Here is an 18193-nt window from a genome sequence, read left to right on the forward strand (position 1 = left end):
CTGGGATCATTCTAGTAGCTCCCCTCAGGGGGCACTGTTGTCCACCTTGGGAAGCTCTGCTTTAAATAGAAAAAAAGAAGCTGGCCGGCCTGCTGAAATGACAGCAGGGGCGTGGCTCGCCCAGGTACGTGTGGATAGGTGCCCAGGTAGGGAGGCACTGGAGAAGGGCGGGGGCGGGGTGCAAGGGCTTGAGGTGTAGCAAACTCTCCGAGACAGTGGGGAGGTTTGAGAGGTGGTTCTCAAAGTGGGGTCCCCTGCCCAGCAGCAGCCATGTGGCCCCTGTACCCCTCCCCTCAGAGCCCATTGGGAATGCTGGTTCTCAGGCCAGGCCCCAGGTCCCAGCCCTGGGAGCTGGGGTTCTGCAGTTTGGGGTCTCACTCTCACCCTAGAGGTGAGACCCTCTTCAATAGAAGACCGAGGAGGGCTTACTGCCCCTGCTGGGCACATAGCCTAATTGGGGTGGGGGTGGGGGCGTGTCATGTGACCAGAGAAGTCAGCTGGCAGATAGAGCGGGAGACAGCTAGGAGCTACAATGACCCCTCCCCTCCCCAACCAAAAGGCTACTGAGAGCAAGTCTTTTGCACAAGTCCTTTGACCAATGTTCGGCTCGCTGGCTAGGGTTGCCTGCACTCAGGAGCTGGGGCACATGTCCAGAAGGTTCCAGCACCTTCCATCAGTATGTGCCCAGGAGCTTGCTGGGGCAGCTGGGGCAGGTGTCCGGCATCTCCCCTCAGCGTGTGCTCAGGAACCTTCTAGGTGCAGCGACTTAGAGCCCCCGTGAGCCCCTCTCAAAGAATGAATTGTTTCCTGAACTGCAATTAAAAATACGAGTCTATGTCACCTCCAGCCGTCCCTCCCTCCCGCCCAAACGGGCGCTCCCAACACAGCCTGCCTGTTCTCCCCCGCGAGGAAGCCTCCCACTGCTGAAAACACTGTTTATTCCGGGCTCCCCAAGGCTGGGCTTCCCCAGAACGGAGGTGGTATTTTCGGATGGTCCCGGCCTCGCTGCACAAAGTGTTCTCTCAGCTGTGGATGAACTGACCCCTGTCTGAGGACCACAGAGGGAAGACGGGGTCCAGGAGGGGGGTGCAGCTGCTGGCACAGCCCAATCTGCTCTCCAACAGGCTCCACTTCCAGGCCCCTTTGAACAGTGCCCGAGACCAGGCGGACCCGGCTCAGCTTCCAGACTCCTGAGGAAGCTCCCCCGGGCCTCCCTCTCGGGAATCGGTGTTTCCATTTGTGTCCATTTTGCCCTTCAAGGAGAAGTTGGTGCAATTCCAAACTTGTTATTCACTTTTTTGTGGAAATGGAGTGTACTAGGAAAAAGTGCACCCCATTAGTGGCTGGGAGAGGAGTTCCCTCAGAAGACACACATCTCTTCCAGTTTCCCCTCTCCCGGTGGCCCCACCCCGGCCAAGGATACCGTTCCCAGACTTCTAAGGCCCGTGTGGGCTTTGCCTGGTTTCGAGCCACGTAAGTGCAATGTCAGCGGAATGTGGAGTGTGTCATCTTTGCAGCCTGGCTCCTCGTGCTGAGTATTGTGTCAGGGACGCTGACCTGGGCTGCTGGGAGCCACAGGGTGGTCCACGCCACCCGGCCCTTCCCCTGCTGAGCCTTCCAGGCCCCAGCTACCTGGCCTTGCCTCCCTCTGTGACTGCCTGGGTTGGCCCAAGACCAAGGATCTTCACTGTTCCTACTGCGTGCATTCCTTCTTCCCGTCCCAGCCGGAGCGGTCCCCCCACCCCCACTGTCCCACGTCCCTGGGCTGTTTCTTCTGAGAGCTACCCCTGGTGGTTAAGCCAGCCTGGTGGCAGTATCTGCTGTGTCTTGCCAGTTCCCTGGGGTGGACTGCTTGCCTTGTCCCCTGGGGGTCCTTATGACTCCATGCCCCCCACCCCAGGTCTGACCCTGGGGGTGTTCACTGGGGTCAGATGGGAAGTTCTGTAGCTCAGAGCTGCCTTGAATACTAGACTGACTCTTTGCTGAACTGTGAGTCTCTGCTGGACCCCGTGTCTTTGTGCTTGGTTCAAAAGCTGTGGCCACGTGACTCAGCCTTGCCAATGCCACCACAGGCCCTGAGTCACCTGCTTCAGGCACGGAGGCCACTTGGCTCAGGTATGTGTGGCAGCCCTGAGGGCTGGGATAGAAGTGATCTGGGACATCGTGAATGGGCTCAGAGGGAAAGAGAGGGGACATTCTGCAAACTCAAGTCCCCAGGACGGTGCCCCAGCCCATTGTAAAGATTCTTCATTAGCCTTCACAAACTAAAGCTACGCCCCCACTGTCCCCGCCCCGGCCCGGCCTGGCTGACCCAGCATTTCCAAGGCTGTCGTTCTGACTGAAGCAACTGTCACATCTTTTTCCCGGCAGAGTGCCTTGGGGGTGGGGGGTGGGGCCGAACCTCTAACCAAAGCCTTCTACGCCACACCTCCCGGGCTCCTGCTTCCACTCTGGGAGAAACCCAGGCTCTCACCCTCATTGTTGTACAGATGGAAGCATTCTATAAGATGGAAGTGGGATTCAAACCCAGCCCCGGCCCCCACTCCAAGACACTCCCCCTCCACAGCCTCTTGGCCATTGGCCATTTTTCATCCCTTGAGACTGATGCGCCTGACATTTATCTCATGCTTAATGGGCCACCGCTTCCAGGACACAACCCAACATCTGCAAGCAGGGAGCGGCCCCAGGAGCGCGGAGCTGGGCGTCCTCAGAACAGACAGAGTCATTTGTCGCCCCATCTCAGAGGGCCTTTGCACATCCGTCGTCATGGCCTGCGATGGTGGCATCTCCCGGTCAGTTCTTTTCCGCACAAAATCCCCCCAAAGACCAAGTCACTGCTTTCTGCTGAGTCTACGCTGACTCTCAGTGACCCTGAAGGACAGGGTAGAACTGCCGCCGCGGGCTTCTGAGACTGTGAGTCTCTGAGAGAGTAGAAAGCCTTGTCTTTCGCCCATGCAGTCAGTGGTTTCAAACTGCCCATCTTGTGGTTAGCAGCCCAACATGTAAAACCACCACTATGCCACCAGGATGCCGCTCTTTCGCCCAAGGTAAATGAGTGCTTGTTGGAAAAGCTTCCTTCTCTTTATGTCCATATGGAGTAAAAGAGGTGGTGACAGGCAGGTCTCTGGAAAAGCATCCAGCAGTATCGGTCCGTCGTCCATCCATCCATCCATCCATCCCTTAAGAAGGCACGTTTTGCTGAGAGGACCGATGGGAAGAAGGTGGCACGGGGCCGGTGGTTCTGGCAAGCTGAGTGGACTCGGAGCCCGGGCTGGGACAGAGCCAGAAGCCAGGCGCCTGCCTGGGTCCTCCCATGTCCTGGCCCTAATCCTGTTTAGGAGAAGTGAGCAGGCCTTTGCGGGAGGGGTGGTGGGGCCCCCCTGCTGTCTGGGGTTTACCAGATGGTCTGAACAGGAGGCTCTGCTGGCTGCTCCTCCCCCAGCCACGGCCTCATTCCTGGAATTCTGGGTGGTTTGTGGTACGACTCTGGTCAGTTCCTGGGCTCTCACTCAATTTCTGAGTTCCCGATTGTACTTCTGAGCAAGAGGAGGGGATGGGGAAGCCTCTGGCCCTTTGTGGGGAGCTTTGATGACGTGGGTGGTGAGCCGTGGTCGATCGGGCTGGGCCCGTGGAGCCTCAGTGGGGCGATGCTTACTCTGTGGAGGGCATGCCGGAGGAGGTGAGGGTGTGCAGCAGCAGTCCTGGTGGTGCTGTGTATGAGCGCCCGGCTGCTGCTCGGAAGCTTGGTGATTGGAACCCACTGTAGCTTCCCCGTGGGACAGAGCCATGGCAGTCTGCTCCCGTGAAAATCCCCAGCCTTGGAAGTCCTCAGCTCTGTCCTGTCCTACAGGATGGCTACGAGTCAGAATTGCCCTGACCACAGTGTGTGTGTGTGTGTGTGTGGGGGGGGGGGGTTGTCAAACCCGCCTGCCCGCCCCTTCATGCATCAAGCGTGGCTGGGTTGTCTGCTCCCCGGGCTGAGTGGGACGTGAGGACAGCCTGCGGTTGGCAGCTGATGGTTAAGTGATCAGCAATGTTGCGAGCTGGCTAAACACCCCCTCATCATACACGGTACCAAAAGTGATGAAGCGAGTTGAACCAGAAGCAAAGGTTATACTCCAAACGGACAGGTCACCCCACCTCATGTCCACGCCCTGTGTGTCAGGGGGGACTGTGCTCTGCAGGGTGTGGGGGCCAGGCCGTTCCTCTGAGATGCCTCTGGGTGGGCTAGAACCTCCAGGTTTTCCCTTAGCAGCAAGCGGGTTCCCTGTCTCTCCCACGCAGGTCTCCCTTCATAGCTCCCGATGACCCCAGGTAGCCCTGGTGGGATTGTCGTGGTGATCCGCATGGTCAGCAGTTTGAACCTACCGAGCTGTTCCTTGGGAGCAAGGTGGGGCTTTCTGCTCTTGTCACTAGTGCCGTCTCAGAAACTTTAGGTCTGCTTCACCCTGTCCTATCAGAGTCTCTGCCACGCATCGACATCCCCTCGATGGAGGGAGGTTTTGAACATGATTTCCGTGAAGGATCCCTGGTGCCATTGCAGGCTGTGAACTGGGCTGTTAACCACGAAGTCAGTGGTTCAGACCCACTAGCTGCTCCGTGGGAGAAAGATGAGGCTGTCTCCTCTGGTCAGGATACTGAGTCTCAGACACCCACCGGAGCAGTTCTGTCCTGTCTGATGGACTGCTAGGAGCCAACCTCCACTCCGTGGCTGGGAGAGTGAGCTCTGTGAACTATTTCATTGTTGTTTACCAGCCTCTTTGCTCCTGATCCGTCTACTGTCTCAGTTTGCTGGGAACACTCAATAAGACGTGGAGGCCTGGCAGCGTGGTAGGCTGTGCTGGGCACTGCTAACTGCAGGGTCAACAGTTCGAAGCCACCAGTTGCTCTGCTGGGGGGAGAGGAGGCTTTCCACTCCCGTGAAGAGCAGGGCCCAGCAGAGAAGTTCCCCTCTGACCTTTAGGGCTGTTATTGGTTACAATTGTCCAGATGGCACTGGCGAAGACGGTGGATCTCGTCTAGGAAGCCCGTGTTCCAAGGGTCTCGTGTTGGCGGCTCGACACGACACTGGCCTCGTTGGGGACATTTACACCACAGAGTGGCAGGCGCTACAGGCTGGGGCTCTCGGTGGTTGCCTTGTTTGTTGGCTGTCAGACTGACCAGCATGCTGCAGCCCTCGAGACGTGGATGGTCCAGCAGGAGAGACAGAGCAGGAGCTGACAGAAGGCCGGGAGACGAGTTCTGGGCCTGAAGAGCCCTGCTATAGCCATTTTTACTGCTTACACTCAGCCCTGGGGTGGGGGAGGGGTGGGGTTGGGGTTGGGAAGGGACACAGAGTTTGAGGACAGAAACAGCCTCGGAACTCGGTGATGGTCAATAGAAGTGAATTGTCAAATGCATCTGTGTGGGTGTCTCCTGGCCTGATGGGTGCCAGGCACGAGCCCTCCAGGCCTTATTAGTGATATCCTGGAACGACTTCAGAGCTGCAGAGACAGCTGGGGTGGGAGGGAGAGCGGGGAGGAGGGGCAGGGAGCACCCGGTCCAGATCACAAGATCAAAGCACAGACTGAGCTCACGTGTGTCTCTGAGTTGGTAGAGGAATCCCCCCCTCTTCCCCCCACCCGCTACCGCAAGACAGACACTCAAAAGTTATCTGTTTTTATTGGATTTTGTCTCAAGGCGGAGGTGGGGCTTTGAAATCACGTGACAAAGAGGCAATCGGCTTGTCACTTAAGTTCCCAAGAGGCACCTCAGCCCCCTAAAATCCTATCACGCAGTCTCTTTGTGTACAAGGCTCTTCCAGCATCCCGAGAGCTAGCACCGGGCCGCCGTCTTGTCTGTCTCCCTCCCTGTCGCAGGTCCTGGGGTCCCCCTCTACCCCACAGGTGTGAGGATGGGGGCTCGGAGGAGCTCAGGGCTGTGCCCAGGGCTATTCAAACCCAGAGCTCTCCTTCCCCCTCCTCCTACACTCCCTCACCCCCCAGAGCCTTCACCAGTGAGGAGGAAGCTGAGCTCAGAGTCAGTCCTTAGAAGGAAGGGAGCCAGACACTCATGCCCTGCTCATCTGCCTGAGAAGACGAGTCAGCGGCCAGTGGCCCAGCCCGCAACACCTTCAGGTCTGCAGGCATGGTCCAGCTCAGGGAGGCTTCCAGGAAGTGGTGCATCTGCCTGCCCTGAGCCAGGAGGGGTGGGAGCGGAGCAGGGTCAGGGATGAGCTGTGAGAACAGCATGTACGGAAGCCGGCACTTGGCTTGGGCTCAGGCTCAGCCTGAGCTGAGCTCTGGGATTCATCTTTCTGGCAGATCTTCCTAAACACAGGCAGATGCAGCAAGGGCAAGATGGCGCGGCGTGCTTGAAATTGGATGTGCATTTGGTGGCAGCCTGGCCTGAGATCGCCAGCCAGGACCCCCTGGTTTTTCTAGGTGGGGAGAGGGCGCAGCTCTATGCAGATCCCCTGAATGTCCATAGAGCCCTGGCCGGGCAGTCGGGGCCAGTGGGTAGAGCACTGAGATGGCAGTGGGAGAACGTTGGACAATCTGTACACAACTCTTAATGCACTCGTACCCGCATCTTAAAGTGGCATGCAGATAAAATTCTAAATTCCCGGGACTTCCCAGCTTTACATTTGGAGGCTGTTTGTAAAAAGAGGTTATCAAATAAAAAAAAAAAAAAAGAGGTTATCAAGTACCAAGATCTTAAACGTTGACAAGCTCTTATGTCTTGAGCCCCGCTCATTCACACTTTAGTGTCACACACACGGCCCACCCAAAAGCTCGGCCCCGCATAGCACAGCACAAAGCGATCGGGGAAACCGGACCGTCACGACCACAGGTGTGACGGAGCACACGCAGTTCTGACGAGAGAGCCATGCAGCAGAACGGTTTTCAGACACCATGCTATTAAAAACTAGCAAGCGTGGAAACAAGATTTTAAATATTTAAGTCACACGAACGCATGACAAGTTGCTATTAAGTATGTTTTGTATTAGGGATACATAAACCCCACTCCCCCACCCCACCCCTATCCCATGGAATGGTATGTTGACCAAAGACAATCAAACCTTCTCACAATTCGACACCCCACTATGTTCTGATTGTACCACAAATAAACAACCAGTACATGATTTCACATCTTTAAAAAAAAGCATCTACATCTAAAAATAACGGGATGAAGTGGGATCTCCTCCTTAAACATGTTTCCAAAGCTACTAAAAACCTTGCATTTACAAGATAGTTGATAAAAATCTTCCTATGGACTGTGTGAGATGGGCGATAGATAAGACGCCCCTGATAAGACACAGTAGACAAACGCCCATCAGACGTGGCTGCTTCTCCTCCCGCTTCAGCACAGGCCAGGGCTGGTCTCCCCTCGGTTCCTGCGGCTCCGTCTCCGGCAGGTGAACGTTCTCGAGTTTCTTGGTGAGCGGCGTCAGCCTGCTTTCTCTCTGCTCTCCTGCCCCCTCTTGTCTTGCGCCTTTTTGTCTGAAGTCTGTCCTTTCCTGGCTCCATCTCCGCCTTTGCAGGCACAAGTTTCGCCGACAACCTCGCCCGTCTCCGCTTGGGCTCCTCGTTCACCGCCCCTTTGGCCGAGCTGACCTTCCTCTCCGGCATCTTGGCTGTGGGGAGGGCGGTTGCCAGATGCCTGCGGACCACGGGACACCAAGAGCTTTCTCAAAGCAGGGTTTCCTGGCTGCTGTCACTCTGCCTACTGCCTGAGCTGCTAGCACCAGTTTGGGGGTCAGTGGGTGTTCTCCCTCCAAATTTATACCCAAGCTGATCCCAGTGAACCTCCCAGCCCATCGCTTCATCCTCCTTGCTGGGTCCTCCCTCCTTGGGGACCTCCAGAGTCTGTTCCCCGTGCGGCAGGCACGTCTTTGTCTTGGTGTCTTTCCTGATAGAAGTGGTCTCAGACAAGGCTTGTCCTTTGTGATTAGCTGACTTCTCTCGGCATCATGGTCCCCAGGTCCACTCGTGTCTCTAGGGACTTCGTGGTCTCCTCATTTTTCAGTGATACGTAGTATTCCGTTGCGTGTATGGACCAACGTTCCTTCATCCAGGCTCCACGGATGGCCATGTGGGCTCTCTCCACCTCTTTGCCACGGTGAATGGAGCTGCGTGCACGTGGGCTCATGTGGTGGCTCTTACTTCTTGAGGGCACATGCCCGGCGGAGGGAGCGTGGGCCCAGATGGAACGTCTGTTCCCAGGTGTTGGAGGGAGTGCTACTGTGGTTGTGTGACCTCAGTTCCACTCTCTGTGAAATGGGGCTGCCAGCAGCTCCTCACAGGCCAAGTCTAAACACGAGAGAGCTCTGGAAGACACAGCAGAAGTTCGACACCCACGACTTGGGTTTGCCAGGTGGGGTGCTCTTGCCTTTGACCTTGGGGCCAGTGAGCTTCATGCTTCCCTCCCCTCCCCGCTGGAGTCCGGGGCCTGGCACACCGTTCTCATGAGATGTCTGGCTGTTATCTCATGAGAACTAGGGCCATGGTCATAGGGCTTAGTTGTGAAACTTCCCAGCAGCTGGGAAGCACTCTAATCCGAGCACCAGCAAATGGAGGCTATCTGGGTGCCTGCCGACTGCTGATGACTTAGGCATGTTTGGTGGCATGTCCCCTCCCCCCAAATGGTGCTGACAGCCTGTGGATTGTCAAGCCCATAGGGGACCCCACTCCTCTAAAAGGCAGGGCTTTACAATTTCTGCTTCCCGGTCGTGTGACCTTGGACAGCCTCCGGAAACTCTGTGCAACTCAGTCTCCTCATCTGGGAAATGGACTGAATTTCAAACCTCGGGAACCAGGAGGTGACAAGGGAAGATGCGGGGCTGGGAGTGGCCCCTACGGTAGCTACCACGCTGTGGCCCTCTCTGGTGACACCCTTCTCCCACACTGCCCCAGTCAGGGCATGCTTTGTACTGGCCAGTCCCGGGCAGCCTTGGACGGGGTATGGCACGTCTCAGTATGGAAGAGGGTGTCTGTCTTGTAAATGGAAAAGGGGAGGAGGTATCCAGGCCCTAGTTCTGAGTGCTTCAGTCCTGGGGACAAAGTGGTCAGCTAGGGCCACAGTGCTAGGCATGGCCCAGGGCAGTGGACTCAGTCAGCTGGCTTGTCTAGTGATATAGTGCCAGTCTGTGCCCGGCTCCTCATCATCCTCCTTCCTTGTGGTGCCTACTGCAAGGCATCTGGGCTCACTGTCTTGTCCACCCATTTGCAGTCTGGCCTACAGCTGCCCCTAAGTACATGGTCACCAGTGAGCCACTGGTTCTGGTCTTTTGTTTCTGTAACTGTCTCCAAGCTCCAACTCAGAGCCATCAAGACCTGGGCCTCGTCTCCTCCTCAGCTTCATGGCCCCAGCTGTCATGGCCAGTCAGGCCAAACCTTGCTGAGACCCAGTGGTGCCCCAAACATGCCCTTCCGCGCTGGGCATCTCCACCAAGGCAGGTCTGGGGTCCCCAGGCATGAAGAGGAACCCCTCTTTTCCATCCTGAGTCATATGTGGTAGCTGGTCTGTGTCTGCTCGGCCCAAAGTTCCACTGGTGGCTCTGTGAATCCCTGCTGGGACCTTCTAAGAAGGACCTGGCTGTAAGCCAGGCCTGGAAGGGCCCTTGAGCATGCAGGATGAAGGTAGTAGCTTGCCAAAGCTTCAGGAAAGACGGAACAGTCACTCGTTCCAGGCACGCGTGGGCGTGGGTTTGCGTACTTTCAGGGTTTTCAGACTCTCCTTTCATGCTTCCCATTTTGTTTTGCTCCTGACGATGTGAGAGACAGGTGCACAAGAGGCTATCCGCCCACCACCTAAAGCCCAAAGCTGCTGGGCTCCGTTCCAGCAAGTCTGCCATCAACTGGCTCTGACGGAGGTCCCATAATTCCTTTCTTTCTTTGGTGTGCGTGCGCCTCTCGGCATCCACTGTGACTGCCTTTCTTGACCAGTGTCTTTATCACGACTTGTCTTTGGGGCTTGGGAGTGTCGTGTCTACACTTACACAGATGACCACGTCGGCAGGGTGGTCATGTTAACAACCATATGGTGTAACCAAGCCGAGTCAAAGCAGGCCACTGAGAGTGCTGCTCCCTCCCATGACTCCAGCATGTTCTCCCTTTGGGACGACTCATAGGAAGAGGAAGTCCTCTCAGAGCCCCTCCTCAGTCCCGCCCCAGAGTCAAACTGCGCCATGAATTGGGCCTATAGTCCATCCTGGTTCTCCCAATCAGATGCACGCAGGACTTTAATTCGCTGCTGTCCAGTCGTGGCCAACTCAGGGCGGCCCTGTGGGCTTCCGAGACTCTAACACTTTCACCCGAGGAGCACGTGGTGGTTCTGACCTGGAACCCAAGGCAAAACCCACCCCGTCCCCAGGGCTCCTCACTGCACCCAAAGGAGCTCAGGCCGCCCACAGACAGAGGTTACCAGACAGTGGGCTTTTCCCTCCGACTGTGCCGTGTGTTACTGACTCTGGTGATGTCAACCCCTGTTATCAAACCTCAGCCAACGTCAGCGACTTTGGATGGGCTTCTCAGACCCGGCCTTGTGCAGCTGCAAGATGCTCTTAAAAGGCGCTGCGTGACAAACACAGGACAGGAATCGAGGGTTGGGTTCCCAGAAGGCCAGTGAGATATGAAAGGCCTCCCCACCATTCCAGGGTTCCAACCCCAGGGAACCAGCATCCCAGGCACACAGTGAGAGAGCCAGCCCCTACGCTCTTGGACCAGGCTATTTTAATCTCGAAGGCTATCCAGGTCAGGACCCTGGACAGTTGCCAGGGGGCGGGAATGGGAACCAGCGAGTTCCCAAAGCTTGCTGGCTCACCGCTCTGTGTCCAGTGCCAGGTCTCTGTTCCCTGCCCACTGCCTCCTGGGATGCCCACTCTGATGGCCAGTGTGTAAGTCTGGGTAAACTAGAGAAACAAATGCATAGAGACTCATATGTGTATAAGAGAGTTTCATATAAAGGGTAGTTGTACATTAAGAAAGCATCCTAGCCCAGTCCAGATCAAGTCCATAAGTCTGGTATTAGCCCATATGTCAGATACCAGTCTATAAAGTCCTCCTCAGACTCACGAAACACATGCAATGACACTGAATGCAGGAGGATCACAGGCCAATGGGTGGGAAGTCTTGTGGATCCAGTGGTGGTATAAGCATCTCAGCGCTGGCAGGGGTCTCTATGTGGTTTCTCCAGCTCCAGAGGTCTGGTCACATCAGGGTAGGTCCATGTGGCTTCTCCAGCTCAGGGCACTACCATAGTTCCACATGTCTTGTCAGCTGCAATATCTCCCAGGGAGTAAGCAGAGAGAGAAAATGCTTCCCACCTCCGAGGAGGAAATACCAGGACTTCTCAGAATTCTCAGGAGAAGGCCATGCCCACACCAAGGCCTCATTGGCTAGGACCTGATTGACAGACTAGACTCCACCCCTTCACTCTTAATCCTCTGGAGTCCCAAATTGGCACCAGATTATGTAACGACCACAGACGGTCATGTCCAGTCAGGGACTAGTTAGTCCCCCAGGCCCGAGAAGCAAGGCTGTTGTTGGTGAAGTCAGCTCATAGTCACTGTGTCAGAACAAAAACCAAAGCAAGACCGAAACCCTGCCAGGTCCTTCACCGTCCTGAGCCCATCATGGCAGCCACTGTGTCCGTCCTTCCTGTCGGGGGGCGTCCTCTTTTCTGCTGCCCCTCCACTTTACCAAGCATGATCTCTCCTGACAACACGTCCAAAGTCCCCGAGCCAGAGTCTCACCTCCCTCAAGCTCTTCGGGAGCATCTGCCTTCTTGCAAATAGATTCCTTTGTTCTGACAGCCTGAGTCAAACTCCGTACTCCTTGCCATCAATCCTTCCGTCTTCCGTATTGTTCAGCGTCCCAGTTTCACACCCTTAGCAGGGTGATTGAGAGGCCCAGGACTTGGGTCAGGTGCACCTTAATCATTACCAAGGCCTTGTTGTCGTTGACAAGCAGGTGCAGTGTGTCCAACAAGGTGGGACTCTGGCAGCTCCGCCCCGCTGCTGTGATATTAGGGCTCTGTCCCACCAGCCCAGTGCATGTCAGCCCGGTGTGCGACACCCAAGACTTCTTTCTGCTCAGTACTGCCCACCCACCCGCAAAGGCTGCTCAGTCCGTGGTGGCAGGACAGGCACTCGGCCAGCAACCAGAGGGCTATCTCTAAGTGTGGAGCCTGCAGCTTCCACCACGGAGCCCGAGGCGAGCCCTGTCCCGAGGGCTCAGCCCAGGACGTTGTTCTGTAAGCTCTGAGTGTGCCCACTGCCATCTCTGCTGCCCGATGCACTGCACTCGTTTCATCAACCAAAGGTGATTTGGCCAAACTCTGGTAGGTGGTGCACTCGGCTCCTGGCTGCAAGGTTAGCGGTTTGAAACCACCAGTCCCTCCAGGGGAGAAAGATGAGGCTTTCTACTCCCATGAAATACTACAGTCGTAGAAACCCACAGGGGCAGTTCTGACCTGTCCCACAGGGTCGCTGCGAGCTGGAAGAGACTCGGTGGCCAAGGGCGAGGTTTTCGGGTTTTTCTCGCAGGTGTACTAACACTTGCTGACCACAGCTGACTTTGGGTCACTGCCACTGAGATAACCTCCAGCTCTCATGACTCTGATGGGCCACCAGTGGGTCATACCCAGCAGGGTGTATAATGGGCTTATGGCTGAGGGACAGAGGCTACAGACTTGGGTGACCAGGGGGCTTACCCAGCAGGGACAGTGGGTAAGAGGGAACAGACGGGCAGCCCTTGGCATCCTGTCCCTTCTTTGGCCGTTAGTTTCGCCAAGGATCGAGCCTGTGAGTGCGGGCCCCCTTTGGGGTGCGTGGCTGAGCTCTGGACCGGTGTTGTCCTGGCTGTTGTCTCTAGCGACTGGTGAGTTGATCCAACTCATGGTGAACCCGGGGACAATAGAGGGCATGCTGCCTGGAGCCGCGCTCGGTGACGGGAATGCCGGTGGGATGTGCGACCTGGGCTTCCGGTGGCTGGTTCCATAAGTAGACTGCTGGGCTTTTCTTCCGACTCTGTCTCCATCCGATGCCTTCACCTGGAGCCTGTTTGAAATCGTAGCCACCTCCAGGCCCCACCCCTGACACACGGGAGGTACCTGTGCCTGAGGTTTGCTGGCCGGAAGAGCGCCAGGCTCGGGTCTCCTGCATTGCTGTTTGTTAGTCGGTGCTGTCGAGTCGAACCCTGCACCACAAGACAGAACACCACCCGTCCTCACAATGGCTGCTCTCTCTGAGCCCGCGGTTGCAGCCACTTTGCTAATAATCCATCTTGTTGACGGTCTTTCTCTCTTGTGCTGCCCCTCTACTTTACCAACCACGCTGTCCTTCTCCAGGGACTAGCCTTTCCTGATAACGTGTTGCAGGTGCAATTCTGGCAGCAGGGTGGGACAGGAGGCTGTGTGTCTGGCTCGATGGGCCAGGAGCCTGTCGGTGGCCCTGGGTAAATGGAGTCTCCCTCGGCCGGGGCTGCAAAGTCTGCTGCTGGCTGTGCTGCTGGGATGTGAAATGACTATGTACGTGTCTTTGCTGGGGCGTGAGACAGACCAGAACCCGGGCCCACTTCCCACCTGCACCTAGAATAAGCAGGCCTGCTGGCTCAAAAGGGACAGCATGGGACAGAAGAGAAACTGGGGTCTGGGCCAAACTGGGCCTGCGTGTCCCTGTCCCACTTAGGGTCTGGCAGGCAGCTGGTTCTCTGGAATCTTGGGTCCCCCTTCATGCATGAAGATATCACTTCTGGGAACCTCCATGGCCACATCTTATAGAGTGGGGAGACTCCTGCCCTCCACCCTTGTGTCCCCAGCTGACTCAGAAGCTCCATTCCTGCTGACACCCCTCTCCTCCTTGCATAGCCCCAAGGTGTCCCCCTGTTGCTGTGGACAAGTCTGCGTGCAGTCATGAGTCTCGCCCTGCGCCGTGTCATCCCCTGGGGGCTGGTGCTGCTGGTGTGCGGAGCCCAAGGCTTCCTGCTGCCTAATGCCACCCAGCTGGAGAGGCTGCTCAGCAGATACCAGAGGGACGGGCACTCGCGTGTCCGGCGGGCCATCCCCAGGGAGGACAAGGAGGAGATCCTCATGCTGCACAACAAGCTCCGGGGACAGGTGAACCCTGAAGCTTCCAACATGGAGTACATGGTGAGCCCAAACTCAGCCCGCTCCCCCTCTCCCCCACCACCAAGACCCCCTGCCAAGACCCGCCTTGGTCAACCCAAGGGCAGAGCCTTATAGCCCTTCTCCTGGCAGGCCCCTCAGGCACAGCAGGGCTCGGGAGGGTTGAATTCAGGCCCTGCCTCCTTCTTGGTGTCAGGCCACCACCAACTGTGCTTTGGAAAAAGAAGGGGCTGTGTGCTCCCATGAAGATTCACAGCCTGGGAACCCAAAGGGGCACTTTTGCTCTGCCTGTCTTGTGGGGGTGCTCAGAGTCCAGGTCGGGTCAGGGTCGACTCAGTGGCTGGCAGCAGGTTTGGGGTTTTGTCTGAACCCACATGCAATCCCAGGAATGCCCGGGTGGCATAGATGGTTAACAGGCTCCCACACTAACCGCACAGGCGGTGGTTCAGGCTGACAGGGATGCTGCGGAAGAAGAGCCTGGCGGTCTTGTTTGGAAATATCAGCCATTGAAGACCCAGTGGAACTTAGTTCTCTGACACACCTGGGATGGCCAGGAGTCAGAATGCTGACACAGCAACGGGTTGTGTGTGTGCGTGTGTGTGTGTACATGTATGCATGTGCATATGTGTATTTGCATATATTTTGTGTCTCTTTTGTGTTCATGCATACTTGTGCATGTCTATTTTTGTATGTGTGCATGTGCATATTTGTATGTTTATGTATATAGAATCATATACACGTGTATATGGAGGTGTGCATGCATGTGTATATGCATGTGTGTGTGTACATGGGTATGCATGTGTATATGCATTGCATATATGTGTGTATGCTTGTGCATGTGTGTATGTATATATGCATGTGGATGTGTATATGCACATGTGTATGTATGTGTATATGCATGTGTGCTTGTGTGTATGTATGCATGTGCATGTATATATGCATGTGTATGTATATGTGCATGTGTGCATGTATGTGTATCTGTATATGCATGTGTGTGTGTGCAGGGTCACATTGATGAGCAAAGAGCCCAATCTGTGGGGCTCTCAGGACTGGAAGGGGTGGGTAGTACCAGGCAGCCTAGTGAAGTGGAGAGAGAGCCAGGGCCCGTGGGACGACCAGACACCCTGTAGCCCACTGCCAAGTCTGGGGCTCCTGCAGTGAGTGCACAGGGGTGCAGCAGCTGGGGTCCGGCCTGCAGGTGCACCTGTGCTCTGTTCTCCCACCCTCCATCCCTGGCCCTGACCTGGCTCTTTCTCTCCCCTCCGCAGAGCTGGGACGAGGAGCTGGAGAGGTCGGCGGCAGCCTGGGCCCAGCAGTGCCTCTGGGAGCACGGGCCCACCAGCCTGCTGGTGTCCATTGGCCAAAACCTGGCAATCCACTGGGGCCGGTAAGGGCTGAGGTTCCCCACTGAGCCCCTGTCCTGTGCCCGGCTGGATGCCCATATCTGACACCACACATCATCGCCTGCGGAGGCTGTTGTGACAAAGGACCTCTGTTGGGGGGTATCCGGGAGCACAATAGATGGCCTCATAGTCCTGGGTGTCTGCCTGCCCTCGCTGTTGGCTCTGGGGGAAGGCCTTCCTGGTCTCAGGCAGCTCTGAGGCACTGGGCATGTCTTGGCCTTGGAGGCAGACTCCCGGCTAGCTCCCCTTCTTTAGAAGACACCACCTCCTCTGACCAAAGGCAATCCTCTGTCCCCCCAAACCAGGGCATGGTCACTAGAACCCAGGCTGAGACTCAACATGTCATTCTTGGGGACACTGTTTGGCCTGTAACTGCACACACACACACCCCCATTGACACGTGGGGAAAAAGAACATACAGGGGTGCCCCATAGGAGTGGGGACCAAGCCTGGCCACCTGCCTCCTGAAACACCCACAGAGAACCATTAAGGGGCACGCGAATCCCTGACTCCACTCCTTAGGTCCAGTCCTCTTTTTGTTTTTATCCTCTGGGCTTCTTGGTGGTGTTTGGCTGTGTCTTGAGATGCTTTCACTTAGTTGTAGCGTCTTGTCCTCGGGGCCCTGACGTAGGGCTGAGATCCAGAGGGTCAGCAGTTCAAAGCCACCAGCCACTCCACTTTCCGCTCCCGTAAAGAGTGACAGCCCCAGAATTCCACCAGGGCAATTCTACCCTGCCTCATAGGGCCGCTGTGAGTCGATTGTTTGTTGTAGTGTGGTGCTGCAGCGGTTATACATCGGGCCGCTAAGCACAGCAGAGTGAAGGGACCAGAGGGTGCCAGGGGTTCCCTCCTCCTGATGCGTGCAGGACTCCTGGGTCTGCAGACAGTTGAAGGTCCCTCAGAAGAAAATCTTGTCCTTTGACCTCTGGCACACTGGGCACCTGGAACCCACTCCCCCAGGCAGTTCTGCATGGACACATGCAGGATCGGTTTCCTCCCACCCCACGGGTGCTTGCTACCCGCAGTGGTGCCTGCCTGCACTGAGGACGTAGGACTCCTTTTGTGGGGAAGCTCCAACCCCTGTCCATTGCTTTCCCACACTGGCCGCAGGAGGATGGCTTTCTCCTGGGCACGCTGCTGACTACCAGCACACACCCCCCCCCTCGCCACGCCCCATCCAGACAGTAATTGCGACATGACCTCTAATTGCTGCACTGACCACATCTCCTCGCCATGGTCCAGGCCCCCTTTCTGGAAACCGTGCTGCCCATGCCCGCTGGTTCCAGCACCGTGACCCTGGACGGTCTGTTTCCTTTCTCATTAAGCAGCAAGAGCAACAGATGCTGCCGGCCTGGCAGAGGCGGCCAGAGTGAGGGTGGTGGGCAGCGCTGCCTGGTGACCTCACCGAGGGAGGAGAGGGCCGTACAGAAGGCCCCCGGGTCCTCCTCCCTCCCTCCAGAGGACAAGATCCTAATAAAACCCAAAGGAAACAAGAACAGCCCGAAACTTCTAGCCGCCCTCTCCAGCAGACAAGGCGCTCATCCCAATGTGGGCGGGGTGGGGGGCTGGCTGCCTCATCTTTCTCCATCGGGGCAGCATTTGGCCCCCCCCATCTACTGCATCACCACGACCCCCTTCCAGATCCTTGTCCCCAAACCAAACCTACCGCCCTCGAGTGCATGCCGACTCACAGGGACCCTACAGGACAGAGTAGAACTGCCCCGTGGGCTTCTGAGGCTGCAGCTCTGGATGGGAGTAGACAGCCTCATCGTTCGCCTGAGCAGCAGCTGTGGGACTCTAACTCCTGACCTTGTGGCTAGCAGCCCGATGGGTAACCTGCTAAGCCGCCAGGACCTCTTCTAGATGAATTGGACTCTTTGAATGTTTTGTTTCACGGAGGTTTCCTGGGATAAAGATTAGCCAGCGAGAGTCATGAGTGGTCGCTCCCGCCTGGACTGCAGCCTTGGGCGTCGCTGGGGGTTTCTGGACCGAGTTGTCAAGTTGGTGCGTGGGTCCCTGGACCCCGAGCCGCCTGGGATAGAAACCATGATCACCACACAGAAAGGCGAGAATGCACCCCCTCACCCCCATAGGGGGCAGGAGCCCCTGCCTGTCCTGCACAGCGGTGGTTTCCCCATGCCCAGACCCCCTCAAATGCTCCACGTCCTCCCTGCATGCCGCCTGTCCGTCGGTCCGAAAGGTTTGCTCTGAGCCCTTTCAACCCACCCTTGTCTTAGTCCAGTTTTGCCTTTTCCAAATGATTCTCATGCCGTTTGGGGCCCCTGGGCTGCCGGGATGGGTGCCTCAAATGCCCAGGGGGAGGACAGACACTGGGTGGTGAGCTGGCGGCCATTTCTGTGGGGTGAGCACCACCGTGAGGGGTGCTCTGACCCCTCCCCCCCATTGCTGACCCTGACTCCGCCCACAGGTACCGCTCCCCGGGCTTCCACGTGCAGTCCTGGTACGACGAGGTGAAGGACTACACCTACCCCTACCCCCAAGAGTGCAACCCCTGGTGTCCCGAGAGGTGCTCCGGGCCCATGTGTACGCACTACACGCAGGTAATGCCCAGCACCCGCACCCACAACCAGCCTCCCACCCTCTGTGGGCCCCCGCCAACTCCCGGAGCCCTGGGCAACTGTCTCCTCCCACTGGGGCCTGCTCAAAGCATGGATGCTCCCCAT

At 56.8% G+C, this 18193-nt stretch overlaps 1 protein-coding gene across 1 annotated transcript in view; it reads left to right on the forward strand.

Moving 5' to 3' along the window:
- Positions 1–18193, forward strand: part of CRISPLD2 (cysteine rich secretory protein LCCL domain containing 2) — a 60617-nt gene that overhangs the window by 5693 nt on the left and 36731 nt on the right. The window contains exons 2-4 of the mRNA XM_045293599.1: positions 13849–14130; positions 15375–15493; positions 17938–18070. Coding sequence (XP_045149534.1) covers positions 13894–14130; positions 15375–15493; positions 17938–18070 — 489 coding nt within the window. The 5' untranslated portion in view covers positions 13849–13893. The remainder of the gene's footprint in view (positions 1–13848; positions 14131–15374; positions 15494–17937; positions 18071–18193) is intronic.

Source organism: Echinops telfairi, unplaced genomic scaffold (genome assembly GCF_000313985.2).
Source record: "Echinops telfairi isolate 266 unplaced genomic scaffold, ASM31398v2 ScPeMD7_2291;HRSCAF=2852, whole genome shotgun sequence".
NCBI classification, from domain to species: domain Eukaryota; kingdom Metazoa; phylum Chordata; class Mammalia; order Afrosoricida; family Tenrecidae; genus Echinops; species Echinops telfairi.